The sequence below is a fragment of the Nerophis ophidion genome, linkage group LG12 (genome assembly GCF_033978795.1).
Source record: "Nerophis ophidion isolate RoL-2023_Sa linkage group LG12, RoL_Noph_v1.0, whole genome shotgun sequence".
NCBI lineage: Eukaryota > Metazoa > Chordata > Actinopteri > Syngnathiformes > Syngnathidae > Nerophis > Nerophis ophidion.
Genome location: NC_084622.1, coordinates 22,478,544 through 22,502,198, shown reverse-complemented (window position 1 = coordinate 22,502,198; position 23,655 = coordinate 22,478,544). Strand labels below are relative to the sequence as shown.

The 23,655-nt window shown below is 41.2% G+C and overlaps 1 protein-coding gene across 3 annotated transcripts in view; it reads left to right on the top strand.

The window, feature by feature from the left end:
- znf423 (zinc finger protein 423) overlaps positions 1 to 23,655 on the top strand; it is a 419,133-nt gene that overhangs the window by 188,455 nt on the left and 207,023 nt on the right. For all 3 annotated transcript variants that reach the window (XM_061917091.1, XM_061917090.1, XM_061917089.1), the window contains exon 4: positions 23,375 to 23,552. In XM_061917091.1, the coding sequence (XP_061773075.1) occupies positions 23,375 to 23,552 (178 nt within the window). The remainder of the gene's footprint in view (positions 1 to 23,374; positions 23,553 to 23,655) is intronic.

Genomic DNA, 23,655 nt, shown 5'->3' with positions numbered 1-23,655 from the left:
AGGAGTTGCGACTAGGGGGCTGTCCAGGATCCTATCCTCCAGAAGGGAAGAGGAATGGCAGTCTGGAGGTACCCGCCTCTCGCAGCTTGCTTTCTGGGCTCCCCTGAGCACGAGACCCCCCTCCTTCATGCTCCCCTGGGCTTTCTGAGCCTCATTGCCTTACTGTCTGTCTCTCATTCCCCCTCATTTTCTATTCTCATCACACTCAGCAGCCTCATCATGGGAGTTTATGCCCCTGCATTTCATCAGGCTTCGGCAAGGAGAGGAACGCCTCAGTGCATTTTCTTTCCGGACCAAACAAAAATGTTGTATTTAGTTTAGTTTATTAAGGCAGTGTTTTTCAACCACTAGTGTACCGTGGGAGATTATGTTATTTTACCTATTTGGGTTAAAAATATTTTGGGCAAACCAGTCATTCTAATCTGCAAATGTGCCGTTGTTGAGTGTCTCTGCTGTCGAGAGCTCGGCAGAGTAGCCCTGTAATACTCTTCCATGTCAGTAGGTGGCAACAGGTAGCTAATTTCTTCTTAGATGTCGTGATCACAATATGCAGACCACAGCGTGCAGGTAAAAAAGCATCCAATGCTTATACCAAAAATAAACAGAATGCAAGTGCCGCTAAGGAAAGCTATTGAAGCTTAAGGATGGCAATGCAAAATGAAACTAAAACTGAACTGGTTGCAAAGTAAAAAAAAACAGAATGCTGGACGACAGCAAAGACTTACAGCGTGTGGAGCAGCAGACGGCGTCCACAAACTACATCCGTACATGACAATCAACAATGTCTCCGCAAAGAAGGACAGCGACAACTTGAATATTCTTGATCGCTAAAACAGAGTAGATGCGGGGAATAGCACTAATCTGCTACAGGAAAATACCAAAAAAAGAGAAAAAGCCACCGAAATAGGAGCGCAAGACAAGAACTAAAACACTACACATAGGAAGACAGCAAAAAACTCCAAATAAGTCAGGGTGTGATGTGACAGGTGGTGACAGTACAGCTACTTTGAAACGAGAGCTATATTGACACATGCTTGGTTATGGTTTGAATTCTTATCTTTTTTTATCTTTTACTGTCAATATCAGCTGCTGAGTTTCATTTTATTATGACTTCTGTTGGCGGTGTGCCTCCATATTTTTTCCATTAAAAAACTGTGCCTTGACTCAAAAAGGTTGAAAAACACTGTATTAAGGATCTCACGGAAATACATTTTAAAATATTTGGCTTTCATGGCTCTCTCAGCCAAAAAGGTTCCCGACCCCAGGTTTAAAGAATAGACGAAAAGGGGAAATATTGTGGAAAGATTATTGTAGAGCAGTGGTTCTCAACCTTTTTTCAGTGATGTACCCCCTATGAACATTTTTTTGATTCAAGTATCCCCTAATCAGAGCAAAACATTTTTGGTTGAAAAAAGAGATGAAGAAGTAAAATACAGCACTATGTCATCAGTTTCTGATTTATTAAATTGTATAACAGTGCAAAATATTGCTCATTTGTAGTGGTCTTTCTTGAAGTATTTGGGAAAAATATATAAAAAATAACTAAAAATGTGTTGAAAAACAAACAAGTGATTCAATTATGAATACAGATTTCCACATATAGAAGTAATCATCAACTTAAAGTGCCCTCTTTGGGGATTGTAATAGAGATCCATCTGGATTCATCAACTTCATTCTAAACATTTCTTCACAAAAAAGAAATCTTTAACATCAATATTTATGGAACATGTCCACAAAAAATCTAGCTGTCAACACTGAATATTGCATTGTTGCATTTCTTTTCACAGTTTATGAATTTACATTCATACTTGGTTGAAGTATTATTCAATAAATATATTTATAAAGGATTTTTTAATTGTTACTAGTTTTAGAATATGTTTAAAAAATCTCACATACCCCCTGGCATACATTCAAGTACCCCCAGGGGTATGCGTACCCCCATTTGAGAACCACTGGTCTACACCGCAGTGGAGACTATTCTTCCTGGAGTCTAGATAAAAAAAACGTTACACAATCACAAAACAAAAGATTATAATGCTGTACAACATGATCAATAATAAAATGTTGTAATTAATAAAATAAAAAGAAACAAAAAAATACAATAACTTTGGGTTTACATAATAATGTTCGTACCAAAGATGAAAAGAACATTATGAAAATAGTAGAAATGTCCGATAATGTTTTTTTTGTCGATATTGTCCAAGTCTTAATTACCGATACCGATATATACAGTGGTGGAATTAACACATTGTTATGCCTAATGTTGTTGTGATGCCCCGCTGGATGCATTAAATAATGTAAAAAGGTTTTCCAAAATAAATCAACTGAAGTTATTGAAAAAAAATGCCAACATGGCACTGCCATATTTATTATTGAAGTCACAAACTGCATTTTTTTTTTTTAACTTGCCTCAAAACATCAGCTTGGAATCCGGGACATGCATGAGGTGGGTGAGGTTTTATAGGGGCAGCGGGGAGTGAACAATGTAGCATCCCAGAAGACTTAGTGCTGCAAGGAGTTCTGGGTTTTTGTTCTGTTGTGTTTATGTTGTGTTACAGTGCGGATGTTCTCCCAAAATGTGTTTGTCATTCTTGTTTGGTGTGGGTTCACAGTTTGGCGCATATTTGTAACAGTGTTAAAGGCCACCCTCAGTGTGACCTGTATGGCTGTTGACCAAGTACGCGTTGCATTCACTTGTCTGTGTGAAAAGCCGTAGATATTATTTGATTGGGCCGGCACACAAAGGTAGTGCCTTTAAGGTTTATTGGCGCTCTGTAATTCTCCCTACGTCCGTGTACACAGAAATGTTTTGTAAAGTCATACATTTTACTTTTTGAAACCGATACAGATCATTTCCGATATTACATTTTACATCATTTATCGGACATCTGTAAAAAATAGATATATGTGTTTGCAAAAATAAAACAAAGAACTGGGCAGTACGGTGGTAGAGGGGTAAGTGCATCTGCCTCACAATACGAAACTCTTGAGTAGTCCTGAGTTCAATCCCGGACTCGGGATTTTTTTGTGTGGAGTTTGTATGTTCTCCCCGTGACTCCGGCTTCCTCCCACTTCCAAAGACATGTACCTGGGGATAGGCCCCTCCCACCTTCAAAGAAATGCACCTGGGGATAGGCCCCTCCCACCTCCAAAGACATGCACCTGGGGATAGGTTGATTGGCAACACTAAATGGTCCCTAGTGTGTGAATGTTGTCTGTCTATCTTTGTTGGTCCTGTGACGAGGTGGCAACTTGTCCAGGTTGTACCCCGCCTTCTGCCCGATTGTAGCTGAGATAGGCTCCCCAGACCCCCGCGACCCCAAAAGGGACAAGCGGTAGAAAATGGATGGGTGGATGAAAAACAAAGAACTAATTGCCTGTAATATACACATCAGTGTACCAAAGACAAACATAGATCGGTTGGTAGGGTGGCCGTGCAGGCAACTTGAGGGTTCCAGGTTCGATTCCCGTTTCCGCCATCATAGTCACTGCCGTTGTGTCCTTGGGCAAGACACTTTACCCACCTGCTCCCAGTGCCACCCACACTGCTTTAAATGTAACTTTATTGGGTTTCACTATGTAAAGCGCTTTGAGTCACTAGAGAAAAGTGCTATATAAAATGTGATTCACTTCACTTCAATAAGTGACGAAAAAGTACCATGCATCCATTTTATACTGCTTGTCCCATAATCGAATAAAATAGTCAATCAATAAAACCAGTCATGACATTTGGTACAATCTAGGAGAGTGGTTCTCAAATGGGGGTACGCATACCCCTGGGGGTACTTGAAGGTATGCCAAGGAGTACGTGATGTTTTTAAAAAATATTATAAAAATAGCAACAATTCAAAAATCCTTTGTAAATATATTTATTGAATAATACTTCAACAAAATATGAATGCAAGTTCATAAACTGTGAAAAGAAATGCAACAATGCAATATTCAGTGTTGACAGCTAGATTTTTTGTGGACATGTTCCATGAATATTGATTTTAAAGATTTCTTTTTTTGTGAAGAAATGTTTAGAATGAAGTTGATGAATCCAAATGGATCTCTATTACAATCCCCAAAGAGGGCACTTTAAGTTGATTACTTCTATGTGTAGAAATCTGTATTCATAATTGAATCACTTGTTTATTTTTCAGCAAGTTTTTAGTTTAATTTTATATCTTTTTTTCACAAATAGTTCAAGAAAGACCACTACAAATGAGCAATATTTTGCACTGTTATACAATTTAATAAATCAGAAACGGATGACATAGTGCTGTATTTTACTTCTTTATCTCTTTTTTTCAACCAAAAATGCTTTGCTCTGATTAGGGAGTACTTGAATTAAAAAAATGTTTAGAGGGGGTACATCACTGAAAAATGGTTGAGAATCACTGGTCTACAATAATCTTTCCACAATATTTCCCCTTTTCGTCTATTCTTTAAACCTGGGGTCGGGAGCCTTTTTGGCTGAGAGAGCCATGAAAGCCAAATATTTTAAAATGTATTTCCGTGAGAGCCGTACAATATTTTATAACACTGAATACAACTAAATGTGTGCATTTTTAAGTAAGACCAACATTTTTAGAGTATAATAGGTCCCTTATTATTTTCAATAACATTGTTATTCTGAAGTTATCCAAAAATAAATCAAATATTTCTAATGAACAGGTGCGGAAGAAAATGGATTGATGGATTAAGATGCATGGGAATGTTTTATATTATGAACGTTATTTTTAACACTGATTACCAGTGGAATTATTCATTACTTATTGTGTTAAGCAATGACAGCTAAGATTTATCTGAGAGCCAGATGCGGTCATTGAAAGAGCCACATCTGGCTCTAGAGCCATAGGTTCCCTACCCCTGCTTTAAACCCACTCTGCTGGTGTGTGTGTGTGTGTGTGTGTGTGTGTGTGTGTGTGTGTGTGTGTGTGTGTGTGTGTGTGTGTGTGTGTGTGTGTGTGTGTGTGTGTGTGTGTGTGTGTGTGAGAATTGGTTGTTTATTTACCTGTGCTCATACGCATGTTTATGTTTTGAAAGGCGCACTCCAGCTGCCTGCATCACTTATTTATAGCTCCTTTTCACACGGAGGTTAATGAGGAAGGGCTGGTGTTTGTGTCTGTGTAATAACTTTAAACACCTCGGCCCGTTTCTCGCGGACGACCGCGCTAATTGTTCTATAGATTGTTCTTCCTCAACGCTAACGATCTGTTATTATTCACAAGGCAGCCCTTCAAATGTAACCCGTGCATTATTGCAACCGAAGTCAATTCATCCGTGACTGCTGGTGTAAACATTCGAGGTCCTCCCTTTGCGCGAACGTGCATTTTCGTGTGTATGACTCAGGTGAACGTGTTTCTAGGTTAGCGAGCGGTCTTCATTCTTATAAATAGATTATGTAGCAGTGTGACCACGTTGTTGTGTTGGTGTTTACCTTCATGCAGGCCTGTGTCCATATGCAGTGTTTATGTGTGCCTTGGCATGGTGTTGTTGTTTATCTAACACTGCGCCTGACAGCTGGTTCTCATTTCTGAGCGAACAAACAGCAGACAAGATGGACGGAAAGTGGGACAGGGGAGGGAGCGATGAGGATTCTTTTTTTTTTTTTTTTTTTGTCGTCGAGGGATTGGAGACACTGAACCTTTTTTAGGTGGTTTTCGCTGGGACTGCCGGTGATCACACGGAATGCAGAACAGGCCAAAAGTTTGGACACACCTTCTCATTCAATGGGTATTCTTTATTTTCATGACTATTTACAAACCCTGTTTCCATATGAGTTGGGAAATTGTGTTAAATGTAAATATAAACAGAATACAATGATTTGCAAATCCTTTTCAACCCATATTCAGTTGAATATGCTACAAAGACAACATATTTGATGTTCAAACTCATAAACATTTTTTTTATTTTTTTTGCAAATAATCATTAACTTTAGAATTTGATGCCAGCAACACGTGACAAAGAAGTTGGGAAAGGTGGCAATAAATACTGATAAAGTTGAGGAATGCTCATCAAACACTTATATGGAACATCCCACAGGTGTGCAGGCTAATTGGGAACAGGTGGGTGCCATGATTGGGTATAAAAGCAGCTTCCATGAAATGCTAAGTAATTCACAAACAAGGATGGGGCGAGGGTCACCAAATTGTAAGCAAATTGTCAAACAGTTTTAGAAGAACATTTCTCAACGAGCTATTGCAAGGAATTTAGGGATTTTACCATCTACGGTCCGTAAAATCATCAAAAAGTTCAGCGAATCTGGAGAAATCACTGCATGTAAGCGATGATATTATGGAGTTTTGATCCCTCAGGCGGTACTGCAACAAAAACCGACATCAGTGTGTAAAGGATATCATCACATAGGTTCAGGAACACTTAATAAAACCACTGTCAGTAACTACAGTTGGTCGCTACATCTGTAAGTGCAAGTTAAAACTCTACTATGCAAAGCCAAACCCATTTATCAACAATTTCCTGAAACGCCGCCGGCTTGGCTGGGCCCGAGCTCACCTTAGATGGACTGATGCAAAGTGGAAAAGTGTTCTGTGGTCTGACGAATCCACCTTTCAAATTATATTTGGAAACAGAGGACGTTGTGTCCTCCAGAATAAAGAGAAAAATAACCATTCGGATTGTTATAGGTGCAAAGTTCAAAAGCCAGCATCTGTGATGGTATGGGGGTGTATTAGTGCCCAAGGCATGGGTAACTTACACATCTGTGAAGGCACCATTAATGCTGAAAGGTCCATACAGGTCTTGGAGTAACATATGTTGTCATCCAAGCAATGTTATCATGGACGCCCCTGCTTATTTCAGCAAGCCACGTGTTACAACAGTGTGGCTTCGTAAAAAAAGAGTGCGGGTACTTTCCAGACCTGTCGCCCATGGAAAATGTGTGGCGCATTATGAAGCGTAAAATACAACAGCGGAGACCCCGGACTGTTGAACGACATAAAACAAGAATGGGAAAGAATTCCACTTTCAAAGCTTCAACAATTAGTTTCCTCAGTTCCCAAACATGTATTGAGTGTTGTTAAAAGAAAAGGTGATGTAACACAGTGGTGAACATGCCCTTTCCCAACTACTTTGGCACGTGTTGCAGCCATGAAATTCTAAGTTAATTATCATATGCAAAAAAAAAAAAATACAGTTAATGAGTTTGAACATCAAATATGTTGTCTTTGTAGCATATTCAACTGAATATGGGTTGAAAAGGATTAGCAAATCATTGTATTCCGTTTATATTTACATCTAACACAATTTCCCAACTCATACGGAAACGGGGTTTGTACATTGTAGATGTCATAACGGGGGGGTCGCAGCTTGTGAAGTGTGAAGTGAATTATATTTATATAGCGCTTTTTCTCTAGTGACTCAAAGCGCTTTACATAGTGAAACCCAATATCTAAGTTACATTCAAACCAGTGTGGGTGGCACTGGGAGCAAGTGGGTAAAGTGTCTTGCCCAAGGACACAACGGCAATGACTAGGATGGCGGAAGCGGGAATCGAACCTGCAACACTCAAGTTGCTGGCACGGCCGCTCTACCAACCGAGCTAAACCGACCCAGCTTGGGTCGTTCTCCCAGGAAGACAAACTACTCATGACATGGCTTTCAGGTAAAAACATGATTTAATTTGGACTAAAAAGGTACAAACAAAAAGCGCTGACTGCGGAGGCTCAACTTGGCTAAAGAAAAAAAAACTAACACTTTAACATAAACTATGAACATAACGCAAACAACACTTACTGTGACTAAAAAAGAACAGCGTGAACTTTGGCAAAAATATAACAAAAAAGGTACACACACATGAGACACCAATGCGCCAAAATCATAAGATTAAATGTATGATCTATTACAGTGGCGCTCACACTTTTTCTGCAGGTGAGCTACCTTTCAATTGACCAAGTCGAGGAGATCTACCTCATTCCTATTTATAATTGATATTTATTTATTTATGAAAGAGACATTTTTGTTAACAAGTTAATGGTGTTTAATGATAATACAAGCATGTTTAACACACATAGATTCCTTTATTTCATGAAGACAAGAATATAAGTTGGTGTATTTGATTCTGATGACTTGCATTGATTGGAATTAGACAGTGGTGCTGATAACGTCCGCATTTTCAAATGGAGGAAAAAAAAAAGTCCTCCTTTCTGTCCAATACCACATGAAAGTGGTTGGATTTGGCATCTCATTTGTCCAACTTGCATACTCGTTTTAAACACTTTGTTATGAGAGTAGCATATGTGTGTGTGGCCCTTTAATGTCTGGCAGCAGGTGAGTGACGTCAGTGAATGTGCGGGTGGGCAAGCAAGTGAGAAAGCGGTCGCTGAGGGCGGGGGAGAAATACATTGGCATCAAACGCCGTAGCTTGCTAGCTTGTGCACGCTAGCTTTCTGAGACTCTTATTTTGTTAGCACAGGCAGGATGAAACAGGTCTTTTATGGTGAAGACAGGAACTGTGCAGTCGGTCTTTAGAGTTTTGACAGTAGGTACGGAGTCTCTAGAAATAAAATGTGTTTCTCTGCGTCCGCCCTGTTAGTGATTTTTTTCTTAAATATGAGCTTGCAGCAGCCAGCGTCATCTCACAAGATCCTCGGGTGCCGAGAATGTCAAACAACTGACGAAAGTGAGTATGATTGATGATTGCTCATTTTTATGTATATTTTTTAATGCCTGGCTTGAGATCGACTGACACACCCTCCGAGATCGACCAGTCGATCGCGATCGACGTAATGCCCACCCCTGATCTATTAGATGGCAAACAACTTAAGAATAAAGTTCCTTGAATCCTCCATAGATACATACCAATTATACAAGTGAGTGAAAAATGTGTCAAACGTTACTGATAACCCGATAAATGTGGGCAACTTCCTGTCATAAATGTTTTTTGTTTTTTCAGATATACCGTATTTCTTTGAATTTCCACAGGACATATAGTATGCACCTGCCTTGAATTACTGCCGGGTCAAACTCGCTTCCCATAATAATTAGCGCATGCTTAGTATTACCGCCGGGTCAAACTTGTGACGTCACGAGTGACACTTCCCCTGTCATCATTTTCAAAATGGAGGAGGCTGATTTCTATACCGGTAGTTTGAAGTCGCATAAAGGGATGGAGTTAAGGAAATATTCAGTAGGATTTAAGGTCCAAGCTTACATCACACTCAAATATTTACTACATACCTTTGGTAAGTGCCGGAGTGAGAAGAGGTTTTAAAATTAATTGCGCATGCTTACTTTTACTGCATGCCTTTGGTAAGCGCAGGAGTGAGAAGAGGTTTTAAATTAATTAGCGCCCCGGCGGCAATTCAAGGAAATACGGGTAATTCATTAGCGATTGTCTGCTCAACTTATTTATAGCGAAAGATGTGCAAGATACAGTACAGTTCAATAGAACGTCAGGCAGTATAATATGGACAAAGTCAACTGCCCACCCAGCCTCGTCCTCAGCCCCCTGCCCCTAACCTTCTGCCCTGTAACACACTGGCACAAACACAAACACACACACACACTGCCCATATGGAACAGTTGGCGCCCAAAAGCGTCCAAAGCAGCCGGACCCTTTCCCAGGGCAGAAGGTGAGGGTCCCTACTGCCTGCTTAGTGTGTGTGTGTGTGTGTGTGTGTGTGTGTGTGTGTGTGTGTGTGTGTGTGTGTGTGTGTGTGTGTGTGTGTGTGTGTGCGCGTGCGCTCATAGTATTCTCAAGGGTTCAAGCCCCGGGCAGACCACGTCTTTGAAGTGTAGTCGTGTTTGTCTCAACACCCCATGTGACCTACAACTAGGGCTGGGCGATACGGCCTTTTTTTAGTATCTCGATATTTTTTAGGCCATGTCACGATACTCGATTTATATCTCCATATTTTGCCTTAGCCTTGAATGAACACTTGATGCATATAATCACAGCAGTATGATGATTCTATGTGTCTACATTAAAATATTCTTCTTCATAATGCATTCATATATGCTACTTTTAAACTTTCATGCTGAGAGGGAAATCATAACTAAGTCAATTGACCAAAAGTGTATTTGTTAAACAGTTATTAAGCAGTGGCACAAACATTCATGTCATTTCCAAAACAGAAAGTGCAAGATTGTCAGAGACATTTTAAAACAAGCTATGAGTGCACTTTTGTGCATGATGTCACTAGGATGACATATTAAAACAACACTAAATTAAAGTGCACTTTTTGTACAGAACGCCACAACAATAATTTAAAACAAATAAAGTGCACTTTTGGGGTAGGATGTTATCTTCTTCTGTTGTTGACTATTTTTTTCATACTGTGTTGATCTGGAAATGGTGGTTTGGGCATTTTGTGGGTGTGGCACATGTTGACATGCAGAGTTTCAAGCACTCTTCATTCTTTAGCACAGTGGTTCTCAAATGGGGGTACGCGTACCCCTGGGGGTACTTGAAGGTATGCCAAGGGGTACGTGAGATTTAAAAAAAATATTCTAAAATTAGCAACAATTCAAAAATCCTTTATAAATATATTTATTGATTAATACTTAAACAAAATATGATGTAAGTTCATAAACTGTGAAAAGAAATGCAACAATGCAATATTCAGTGTTGACAGCTAGATTTTTTGTGGACATGTTCCATAAATATTGATGTTAAAGATTTCTTTTTTTGTGAAGAAATGTTTAGAATGAAGTTGATGAATCCAGATGGATCTCTATTACAATCCCCAAAGAGGGCACTTTAAGTTGATGATTACTTCTATATGTAGAAGTCTTTATTTATACTTTAATCACTTGTTTGTTTTTCAACAAGTTTTTTAAAATATCTCTTTTTCCCCAAATAGTTAAAGAAAGACCAATACAAATGAGCAATATTTTGCACTGTTATAAAATTTAATAAATCAGAAACTGATGACATAGTGATGTATTTTACTTCTTTATCTCTTTTTTTCAACCAAAAATGCTTTGCTCTGATTAGGGGGTACTTGAATTAAAAAAATGTTCACAGAGGGTACATCACTGAAAAAAGGTTGAGAACCACTGCCCTGGCAGGTGACTTTTCAAATGACGTTACATATTAGCAGTAATGCCACTTTTTGTAGCAACGCTTTTGCACCACACTTGACAAATTATGGTTGTCTGTTCGACATCTTCCCGCTTGAAGCCAAACCCCCGCCAAACGATGGACTCCTTGCTGTTTTTCTCGGGAATTAATTATTCTTTAATTTGTTACCATAGTTGCACCTTCTCTCTCTCGTATTACCACTCGCACCGCACCGCTAGCACCACAGCTATCGTTACCATGCAGCTATCTCTCTCCTCCGCGAGGGCGTATGGCGTTGCACGTATGTGACGTATGTAAGAAGGTGCGCTTGTTTTATGTCTCTGTGAGAAGGAGAGACAAGAGATAAAGCCTGTAGTGTAATGCTCGCAGCTAAAAGCAACTGTGTGAGAACATTTAATTGAATATCACGATGTAGTCGTTTTCTATATCGCACGGAGACAAACCCGCAATATATTGAATATATCGATATATCTCCAGCCCTACATACAAGGTCTGTTTCCTCATTCCCAAATAACATATGCATACATTGGTAATATACAGTGGGGCAAAAAAGTATTTAGTCAGCCAGCGATTGTACAAGTTCTCCCTCTTAAAATGATGACAGAGGTCTGTAATTTTCATCATAGGTACACTTCAACTGTGAGAGACAGAATGTGATTTTTTTTTTTAAATAATTTATTTGTGAATTATGGTGGAAAATAAGTATTTGGTCAACCATTCAAAGCTCTCACTGAAGGAAGGAGGTTTTGGCTCAAAATCTCACGATACATGGCCCCATTCATTCTTTCCTTAACACGGATCAATCGTTCTGTCCCCTTAGCAGAAAAACAGCCCCAAAGCATGATGTTTCCACCCCCATGCTTCACAGTAGGTATGGTGTTCTTGGGATGCAATTCAGTATTCTTCTTCCTCCAAACACGACGAGTTGAGTTTATACCAAAATGGATACATGGATGATACAGCAGAGTATTGAGAGTTTGTCATGTGGTCAGATGAAACCAAAATAGAACTTTTTGGTATAAACTCAACTCGTCGTGTTTGGAGGAAGAAGAATACTGAGTTGCATCCCAAGAACACCATACCTACTGTGAAGCATGGGGGGGAAACATCATGCTTTGGGGCTGTTTTTCTGCTAAGGGGACAGGACGATTGATCCGTGTTAAGGAAAGAATGAATGGGGCCATGTATCGTGCGATTTTGAGCCAAAACCTCCTTCCATCAGTGAGAGCTTTGAATGGTTGACCAAATACTTATTTTCCACCATAATTTACAAAAAAAGTTCTTTAAAATTCCTACAATGTGAATTCCTGGATTTTTTTTTTCAAGTTCTGTCTCTCACAGTTGAAGTGTACCTATGATGAAAATTACAGACCTCTGTCATCATTTTAAGTGGGAGAACTTGCACAATCGGTGTCTGACTAAATACTTTTTTGCCCCACTGTGTATTTGTATTCTGTGTTCTTGTCACATTTTGCTTCGCAGTGAAGTCAAATTCTTGCCATGCAATCAAAGTGTTTCCAGAAGAAGAAAAATATGAATCGGGAAATGGTATCAGTGACTCCATATTCTCTTCCGGGAAAAGAATGGCTTTTGTAAAGCTCCGTCATATACTACGCAACAGGTAGTTTCAAGCAAACAATCTGACTGGTCAAATAAACCTTCCTGCTGTGCAATTCTCAGGATGCATAGCAACCAATAAGCTCTGCTTGGCTTATCAGTTGCCATGCCAACTCACATTAAAATCACAGAGCCAGGTCGGGGTATTTCGTCTTTTCTCGACTTCTTTCAATCACCTCGACCCGCCCGTCAACTCCCCTTTACCCCAGAAAAACTGTATACTGCAAATCATAATTTTTTTTTTTTTTTGCACATTCACAGGACCGATTAGCGTCATCTTCTTTTTTTTCTTCTCAGAAAATGACATTCATGAGTGTGGTCAGGGCTGCCCAGAGGGATAAGTTGTTGTCTGCACTCGCCAACAGTGGCCAGGGGCGATCACATGATTCCTGCGGAAGTTAGAAGGCGAAGGCTGACATTTATGTTTGTCTCACAGATGAAGGCAATGTTCTGCTCGTTTACACAGCACACCAAATTACATTTTTTTGCCCTTAAGTGACACGGATCGGATATTTTTTTATCCAGTCTAAACGCTCTGAAGTCTTTAAATCAGATTTTTTTTTTTCGCTTTGGATTCGGGCCTCATCAGGAGGTCGTCCAAATCATCTCAAATGTGACTGCAGTCTAAACACAAATGGGACCTGATTGCGACTTTTACGTCATCTCCGACATGTTTCTTGCAATTCCCTTTTTCCTCATCCTGCAGTTGTTTTCCATGATCTCTGCAACATTTTGACCAAAGAACCACCATCACATGTTGTGTCGACCACAAGGAAAAATCCCAGTATGACCCCTTTAATGCGCCTTATAAGCCTTTTGTTTGTAAATAAACCTGTCTAGACCCGCTCATCGTCCTGAAAATACGGGAACCATTATAAGGTGGTGCCTTGGTTTTCCTACAGCCCAATTTCCATCAGGACTGCTAAGATTAGTTGACATTGTCGGCATTAACTTTTGTCACTGATAGATACATCTGGAAGGAAGGTTGCAGAGACTGCCTCGGTAACTATCATTTTAGCCAAAGTCAGCCAGCTAAACTCTGTCTTCATCAGTCCAAGTAGTTTTTAATGCAGCGTCAATTTGCAAATCCGTGAAAAAAGGCACAAACGCGAGTCATGCGCGTGCACACATCCAGGCACCAGTGTGAAGGTTTAATGCCACTAAACATACAATCTCATAAATAGACAACAGTTTTAAAGGGGAACATTATCACCAGACCTATGTAAGCGTCAATATATACCTTGATGGTGTAGAAAAAAGACTATATTTTTTTAACCGATTTCCCAACTCTAAATGGGTGAATTTTGGCAAATTAAACGCCTTTGTGTTTATAGCTCTTTTTGCGATGACGTCAGAATGTGACGTCGCCGAGGTAATACAGCCGCCATTTTCATTTTCAACACATTGTAAACATTGGGTCTCAGCTCTGTTATTTTCCGTTTTTTCGACTATTTTTTGGAACCTTGGAGACATCATGCCTTTTTGGTGTGTTGGCGGAGGGTGTAAGAACACTAACAGGGAGGGATTCAAGTTGCACCACTGGCCCGAAGATGCCAAAGTGTCTGCCGCCAGACGCCCATTGAATGTGCCAGAGTGTCTGCACATTTTACCGGCAATGACAGACATGGCACAGAGATGTATGGATAACCTGCAGATGCATTTGCAACGATAAAGTCAACGAAATCACAAAGGTGAGTTTTGTTGATGTTGACTTACGTGTCAATAAGACATATTTGGTCGCGGCGTGACTGCCAGCTAATCGATGCTAACATGCTACGCTAATCAACGCTAACATGCTATTTATCGGCGGTGCTAAAGCAGACATGGCACAGAGATGTACGGATAACCTGCAGATGCATTTGCAACGATAAAGTCAAAAAAATCACAAAGGTGAGTTTTGTTGATGTTGACTGCCAGCTAATCGATGCTAACATGCTATTTACCGGCGGTGTTAAAGCAGACATGGCACAGAGATGTATGGAAGACCTGCAGATGCATTTGAAACTATATTACGTTTCCTTCCAACCACATTTAATGCGAAAAAAACACTTACCAATTAAGGATTTAAGTTGCTCCTGTGTCACGAGATGCGAAAGTCCTGATCGTTTGGTCCGCACATTTTACCGGCGATGCTAACGCAGCTATTCGGCCATGCTATCGCTATGAATAGCGTCAATAGCTATTCGCTCAGTAGCTTCAGTTTCTTCTTCAATACTTTCATACTCTAACCATCTGTTTCAATACATGAGTAATCTGTTGAATCGCTTAAGCCGCTGAAATCCGAGTCTGAATCCGAGCTAATGTCGCTATATCTTGCTGTGGTAACCGCCATGTTGTTTGTCTTGGCAGCCTTGTATGAGGTCACAGGGAAATGGATAGTCGAATCGCAAATAGCGAAAATCAAGCACTTTAAAGCTTTTTTTAGGGATATTCCGAGACCGGTAAAATTTTGAAAAAAACTTCAAAAAATACAACAAGCCACTGGGAACTGATTTTTATTGTTTTTAACGCTTTTGAAATTGTGATAATGTTCCCCTTTAAGAACTAATCAAATATAGAATTCTTCACATTGAGTCTATAACAGTGCAAAAACTGCCAATAGGTAATCAATAGTCAATAAATAGTCACAAAATGCTTTTCCTTTTTGAGGAAGATTTTTTTAGCTTTTGTGTTTTGTCGTTTGTTTTCATTGCTGTTTTTTTTAACTGTTTTTAATACATAATACAAATTATTTTTCTTAGTTTTTTTAGCACTTTTCTTTTCAATGAACATTTTATTAGTAATTGTAGTTTTTCTAACAGCTGAATGAGCAGCACAGTTATGGTATAAATCAGGCTTGGACAATTATTTTGACTCTGCAGGACAAATTTCAACATTTTGACCAAAGAACCACCATTACGGCGTGGCGCAGTGTGAGAGTGTTCGTGCACAACCAGAGGGTCCCTGGTTCAATCTCCACCTAGTACAAACCTCGTCACGTTTGTTGTGTCCTTGAGCAAGACACTTCACCCTTGCTCCTGATGGGTGCTGGTTAGCGCCTTGCATGGCAGCTCCCTCCATCAGTGTGTGAATGTGTGTGTGAATGGGTAAATGTGGAAGTAGTGTCAAAGCGCTTTGAGTACCTTGAAGGTAGAAAAACGCTATACAAGTACAACCCAGTTATTATTTACCATTACATGTTATGTAGACGACAAGGAAGGGTTTTTTATATTTAGAAAAACATCATAATGATATGAGTCCTTTATGTGCCCGAGTGGTTAGGGCAGGGGTCCCCAAACTTTTTGACTCTAGGGCTGCATTGGGTGCAAATATATATATATATATATATATATATATATATATATATATATATATATATATATATAAACATATATATATATTTTTGCCCATTTAAAAGAAATATATTTTTTTATTTAATTATATTTGTATTTATATATATATATATATATAAAAAAATTTTCATTGAAAAAAAATAATATATATATATATTTTTTTATTTTTGCTGTCAAACAATTTCTACCGCTTGTTAAAAAATATATATATATATGTATGTGTGTGTGTATGTATGTATATATATATATATATATATATATGTGTATATACTGTGTGTGTATATATATATGTATATATGTGTGTGTGTATGTATGTATATATATATTAAAAAATATATGTGTGTGTATATATTTATATATATATATTTAAAAATATATATTAATATATATTCGTTTATTTATTTATTTTATTTTATTTTTTACTTGGGAGTTCTGGTGGACCGGATTTTGGACGCGGGCGGGCCTTAGTTTGGGGACCCCTGGGTTAGAGTGTCTGCCCTGAGATCGGTAGGTCGTAAGTTCAAACCCCGCCTGAGTCATACCAAAGACTATGAAAAATTGGAGCCATTACCTCCCTGCTTGGCACTCAGCATCAAGGGTTGGAATTGGGGGTTAAATCACCAAAAATGATTCCTGGGCGTGACCACTGCTGCTGCTCACTGCTCCCCTCACCTCCCAGGGGGTGAACAAGGGTGATGGGTCAAATGCAGAGAATAATTTTGCCACATCTAGTCTGTGTGTGTGACAATCATTGGTACTTTAACTTTAATTATAATCCGGTGCTTTATATATGAAAAAAAGATTGAAAATAGCCCATTCATCGGCGGTGCGCCCTATGGTCCGGAAAATCCGCTACTCTCCTTAGCTTTAAGACAGAAGTAATCAAGTCATGTCTCTTTCCTGCAGGAGTTACTGTCTTTTCACACGCAATATGTCGGCCACCCGCCTCTCTCAGTGCGGTCCGGGCTGAGAGGGACACGGGGGTGAAGGCCAACACCAGCGGGGGAGGGACGGCTGGATGGGAGGATGGATGGATGGATGGAGTGCAATAATGAGTAACAACATGAACGGGGACAGAGGGTGGGATGCCATGCATGGAGACTGCAGAGTTTGAGATAAAGCGGGAACAGAACACTTGGGGGCCCCCGGGGGTCCTTCGTTTGCTGCTCTCGTTGGTTTTTGGTTAGCAAGAGAAGAAGACAAAAAGTGTGCACAGCATGTGTCTGCCAACCCCCCTCTTTTTCAAATAGTTTCCCCTTTTCCTTTAAAAAAAAAGATACATCCACCCTTAAAGGCCTACTGAAAGCCACTACTAGCGACCACGCAGTCTGATAGTTTATATATCAATGATGAAATATTAACATTGCAACACATGACAATACGGCCGCTTTAGTTTACTAAATTGCAATTTTAAATTTTGGGCGAAGTATCCTGTTGAAAACGTCGCGGTATGATGACGTCACTGATTGTAGCGGACATTTTGTCCCAGCCCGATTATTAATGGAGATGTCAAAGAAGAAAGATGTAGGTGAAAAGCGATGTACTGCGGCTGCCTTTGGCAACACAAACACAGCCGGTGTTTCCTTGTTTACATTCCCGAAGGTGAAGCTTTACTATGGAACAAAGCGGTCAAGCGAACATGGTTCCCTACCACATGTCAACCGGCAGGTTTCGGGGAGAAAATTGTGGTAATAAGTCGGCTCTTACCAATAGACATGAGCGGAGTTTGCGACGTTCCTCGTGCACCTGTCAAAGAGGCATCTGCTGACTCTCTTGCCTCCTCCGACCGGCCGCCCCCAAACGTGGGATGCTTCCACCGTGGAGGAGGGGGAAAAAAAGCTCAGCCTGGCCCGACTGGCTGCCTTTGCTTCGCGTAGTCGAGAAACGTGGCTTCCCTCTGTGACACTGGTGGTCAACACACCCGCGGCCATACCCCTCCAACTTCCTGATGTGACTATATAATCTCACTAAAACACGAGTAACACAAAAAGCAGATAAGGGACTTTCCAGAATTATCCTAGTAAATGTCTAATAACATCTGAATCGCTCCCACTGCCCTGTCTTTTTTTTTCTAGTCCTTCACTCTCACTTTCCTCATCCAAGAATCTTTCATCCTCGCTCAAATTAATGGGGAAATTGTCGCTTTCTCGGTCCGAATCGCTCTTGCTGCTGGTGGCCATGATTGTAAACAATGTTCAGATGTAAGGAGCTCCACAACCGGTGACGTCACGCGCACATCGTCTGCTACTTCCGGTACAGGCAAGGCTTTTTTATTAGCGACCAAAAGTTGCGAACTTTATCGTCGATGTTCTCTACTAAATACTTTCAGCAAAAACATGGCAATATCGCGAAATGATCAAGTATGACACATAGAATGGACCTGCTATCCCCGTTTAAATAAGAACATCTCATTTCAGTAGGCCTTTAATGTCCCTCCTTGTCTTCCCAACTTAAGTTTTCACTGGAATTTCCTTGGCTTCCACCCCCTCCCCTATTTCCCGGTATCTCCCTGTTTGCCATTCGGCCTTGTCTCGCCGGGTCCCCTCGCGGCCGACCGACAAAGGCGCCGTTAAAAAGCCGTGTGATCCTCCATTTTAGCGCCAGCCACGCTCGTCAGAGGATTAGAGTTCTTTAATGACGCTAATCTCCCCTCCCTTTCTTTCTCAACACCCCTTGAAAAAGTGATTTCTCCCTCATGCTCTGACCCAATCTTCCTCGCTCCTCACATCTTACTTCCTCCTCCTTTCCCACCTCACAGACGTTGCATCCGAGCAGACTCACACTCGGCGCTGTGTTTGAAGGAGTCCATTCACTCCGTTTCAATGCATTTTGGTATTTGATATTGTGCAACACGAGGGTCCAATGGGAGGAACATCATTCAGGGTTTCCCGCAGCACTTTGTTGTTAAGGCGGCCACCGCCTAAACAACCGGGGGTCAGCAAACCACATGCGGCTCTTTAGTGCCGCCCTAGTGGCTCCCTGGTGCATTTTTTAAAAAGGATTGAAAATGGAAAAGATGGGGGGGAATATTGTTTTTGTTTTAGCATGTTTTTTGGTGTACATTGTTTTGTCCTACTAATTTCAGCGGTTCTTGAACTCACCATAATGTGGACTGTGACGCAACAGTTTGTCCATTCATCTTCTTACGCTTATCCGAGGTCGGGTCGCGGGGGCAGCAGCCTAAGCAGGAAAGCCCAGACCTTCCTCTTCCAAGCCTTTTCGTCCAGCTCCTCCTGTGAGATCCTGAGGCGTTTCCAGGCCAGCCGGGAGACATAGTCTTCTCAACGTGTCCTGGGTCTTCCCCGTGGCCTCCTACCGGTCGGACGTGCCCGAAACACCTCCCTAGGGAGGCGTTCGGGTGGCATCCTGACCAGATGCCCGAACCACCTCATCTGGCTCCTCTCGAGCGGCTTAACGTTAAGCTCCTCCCGGATGACAGAGCTTCTCACCCTATCTCTAAGGGAGAGACCCGCCACCCGGCGGAGGAAACTCATTTGGGCCGCTTGTACCCTTGATCTTGTCCTTTCGGTCATAACCCAAAGCTCATGACCATAGGTGAGGATGGGAACGCAGCTCGACCGGTAAATTGAGAGCTTTGCCTTCCGGCTCAGCTCCGTCTTCACCACAATGGATCGATACAGCGTCCGCATTACTGAAGACGCCGCACCGATCCGCCTGTCGATCTCACGATTCACTCTTCCCTCACTCGTGAACAAGACTCTGAGGTACTTGAACTCCTCCACTTGCAACAGTTTGTTTACATGTATAATCTTCAACTTCTTCTTTGTCTCATTTTGTCCACCAAACGTTTTATTCTGTGCGTGAATGCACAGGGATGCGCTTCGTTTATGTTATTGACTTGTTGGAGTGCTAATCAGGCATATTTACTCAGTGCATGACTGCAAGCTAATCAATGCTAACATGCTATTTAGGCTATCTGTATGTAAATCTTGCATCGTTGTGCCTCATTATACATTTGAGCTAATTTAATACCCTTTACTTTTATCCTGTATATAATTGCATAACACATTATCTGCATGTAATATTGGCTGCATTCAGATAGTTGTTTGTGTGCCATGTTGTTCCATACCACATGATTCTTAGTTTTTTATTTTAATTAGGATCCAATAAGCCCAAATAGCAAATAAAAAAATAAACACTTAAAAAAAAAGCTTGGGCCTTAAGAGGTTAAGTCATAACTAAATGTTGCCTTTGAGCTAGACAGGTAGTCTCTTCTCAAGGGTAGGGCTATCGCTTTTGCATTCCAAAGTCCCGATTGGGGTCTCTTTCCTACGGGAAGTGATCCAATCCACCTGTGAATATCAAACTAAGGGGGCCTTATCTTATTATGCGTTCAAACTGAATTACCACTATTTAATTGAACTTGGTGTTTTGTTTTCTCCTAGATGAATATAAAAATTTACCATTTGCAAAACATAATGAGTTAATTAATTTTCTTCAGTACTATTGTATACCCCACTCCCCTAATGTATATGTATAATTAACACTACAAGTTACAGTGGAATTTTATGGTCTTGATGAGTTGTTTTAGATCCAAAGTGTCAAACTCAAGGCCCGGGGGCCAGATGTGGCCCTCGAAACTTGGAAATGATATGTATCAATAAAGTGCTATAACTTATCTTACTAAATGTATTCTTTCTTTCTATTTTGGGAGAAAAAAATATATGTACTCCATGTACTTGCAAATTATGTTGACTTAAATATTGTCTAATTATGCAAAACTAAATTAGCAAACAGTCAAACCATAAAAAAAAAAAAAATTGAGAACATGTAAAATTTGGGGAGAGGGCGGGTGGGGAGTAAAAAAATATTTAGTCAAAGGCTGGACTCCAGGGAGGGGGTTTAGACTGAGGCCACGGGGGAAAAAAACTCCTAGCATAGTATAGCCATAGCACACATAAACATGTAACATAGAATCAACAAAACTTGCAACAGAGGGAGGGAGTGGGATTTAGGGAGGCCGGCTGCTGCTGTATAAGAGCTAGTCAGCCATCCATCGCCCCTAAGGGGAATCAAGCTGGTGAAGGGGTGGTGTGGGGAGGGTATGTAAGTGCATATGTCGAGGGTGTAGTGTTGTTGTGTCTTTAGGCCTGGAGTCGCTCTGCAGGAAACGTAGGCAAAGTTATACTCCCGGGTGTTGTTGAGGACGGGACACATGTATATGCCTGTTTTTCTTTTTACTCATGTTGGTACAAACGTGTCCTAGTGTTTGCATTGCCCAAACTCCCTGTCTTTGGTTTGTTGCTGGTTTCTTGTTGTAGCAGAGCTATAGGTCGTGAGTTCAAACCCCGGCCGAGTCATACCAAAGACTATAAAAATGGGACCCATTACCTCCCTGCTTGGCACTCGGCATTAAGGGTTGGAATTGGGGGTTAAATCACCAAAAATGATTCCTGGGCGCGAGCACCGCTGCTGCTCACTGCTCCCCTCACCTCCCAGGGGGTGATCAAGGGTGATGGGTCAAATGCAGAGAATAATTTTGCCACACCTAGTGTGTGTGTGACAATCATTGGAATTTTAACTTTAAAGGCCTACTGAAATGAGATGTTCTTATTTAAACGGGGATAGCAGGTCCATTCTATATGTCATACTTGATCATTTCACGATATTGCCAAAGTTTGCAACTTTTGGTTGCTAATAAAAAAGCCTTGCCTGTACCGGAAGTAGCAGACGATGTGCGCGTGACATCACGGGTTGTGGAGCTCCTCACATCTGAACATTGTTTACAATCATGGCCACCAGCAGCGAGAACGATTCGTACCGAGAAAGCGACGATTTCCCCATTAATTTGAGCGAGGATGAAAGATTTGTAATGAGGAAAGTGAGAGTGAAAGATTAGAAGGAAAAAATAAAAAAAGACTATACAGTGGGAGCCATTTAGATGTTATTAGACACATTTACTAAGATAATTCTGGAAAATCCCTTATCTGCTTATTGTGTTACTAGTGTTTTAGTGAGCTTATATGGTCGTAACTGTACAACCTGAAGGTCGGCCCCGCACCTTTCTTCAGCACCAGTCGACGGGTGGTGGCGATTCCCATCTCTGCCCTTCGCAAGGGACCCTCTTCGAAACACGATCTTTCGAATGATCGCTGCATAATACACTGTACTTTGTGTGTGTGGTCAAATCCAACCGTGTTCGGGTGATCGCTCTGTTCCATAGTAAAGCTTGACTGTCATCTTTCGGGAATGTAAACAATGAAACACCGGCTGTGTTTGTGTTGCTAAAGGCGGCCGTAACACACCGCTTCCCACCTACAGCTTTCTTCTTTGACGTCTCCATTATTCATCGAACAAATTGCAAAAGCTTCAGCAACACAGATGTCCAGAATACTGTGGAATTATGCGATTAAAGCAGACTACTTATAGCTGTGAACGGTGCTGGAGCAAAATATCCTCTACAATGCGTGACGTCACGCGCACGCGTCGTCATAGCGCGACGTTTCAGCAGGATACTTCGGCGCGAAATTTAAAATTGTAATTTAGTAAACTAAAAAGGCCATATTGGCATGTGTTGCAGTGTTAATATTTCATCATTGATATAGAAACTATCAGACTGCGTGGTCGCTAGTAGTGGCTTTCAGTAGGCCTTTAACTTTCAAATACCTCCGTGTTCTCCACTGTGCGAATGCTACCGCACACCAGACTGACCACAACAATGTCCAGCATTTCCTTAAGTGTCTCTTTTAGGGAGTTTTTGCCTTAGTCCTCCCACTCCACCGGAGTTAACCCCTTGCACGGTCAGGGGGGAAAAAAGTGCAATTTGAGCGTGTATAAGGGAGCAAGTACACCAAGCATGTCTTCTAATCGCTATTCAGATGTTTCAATCTGCCAAGGCCTTAATGAAAATATGATGAGGCAGATCTGTGGTCCTTGGAGACCAATGGAGGGATGCTAGGGCAGGGATGGAATGAGGGATGGCTGCAAAGGGAGGATAAAGGGAGAGAAAATACACTCTGCCCTTATTTCTGGGCCCTGTAGGGGATACATAGTTCTTGGATTCTTCTATTTAGATGTTGCTGCTGCTGGAGTACGTCTCTTTCTTCTCCTTCCTTCTCTTTATCTCTGCCACCCTCTTTTGTGTGTGTAACCAGGATAAATGTGTTTATTTTTTGGTTTATACCCTCTCTCTTCTCATTTGAGAACTCCCACAGGCTGCCTCTTGCCTTCCAAGAACGCTGTAACTTGGTATTAATCATTCTAACGCTCCCTGTTTTACCCCGTCTCTCTGTCTCTGCTCTAATTGCAGGTTTTTTTGGTGGGGGGGGGAGTGTGTGTGTGAATCCTGCAGCTATGTACTTTCTCTCTTCATTCTGTGCATATAACCAAAAGTATTTTAAAACAACAACACCGTCTCCCACCCTTTTTTTGCCAGACGGCGATGACGATCCGGCAGGGCTGTCCTGGGTACCGTCCTCGCCCTCCAGTAAAGACGTGGCCTCGCCTTCGCAGATACCCGACGGCTGCTGCGATCTGGGCACGGCGACGGGCGGCGAGGAGGAAGGGGGCGCCGGTCTGCCGTACCCGTGTCAGTTCTGTGACAAATCCTTCAGGTATCACACATTTAAGAATATTCAAGACCACGCATCGCTGCAGTAATTGTGACCTCAGAATGCAGGAGATAGGTGGCGACGGGAGATTGAGGTCGGGAGGTGG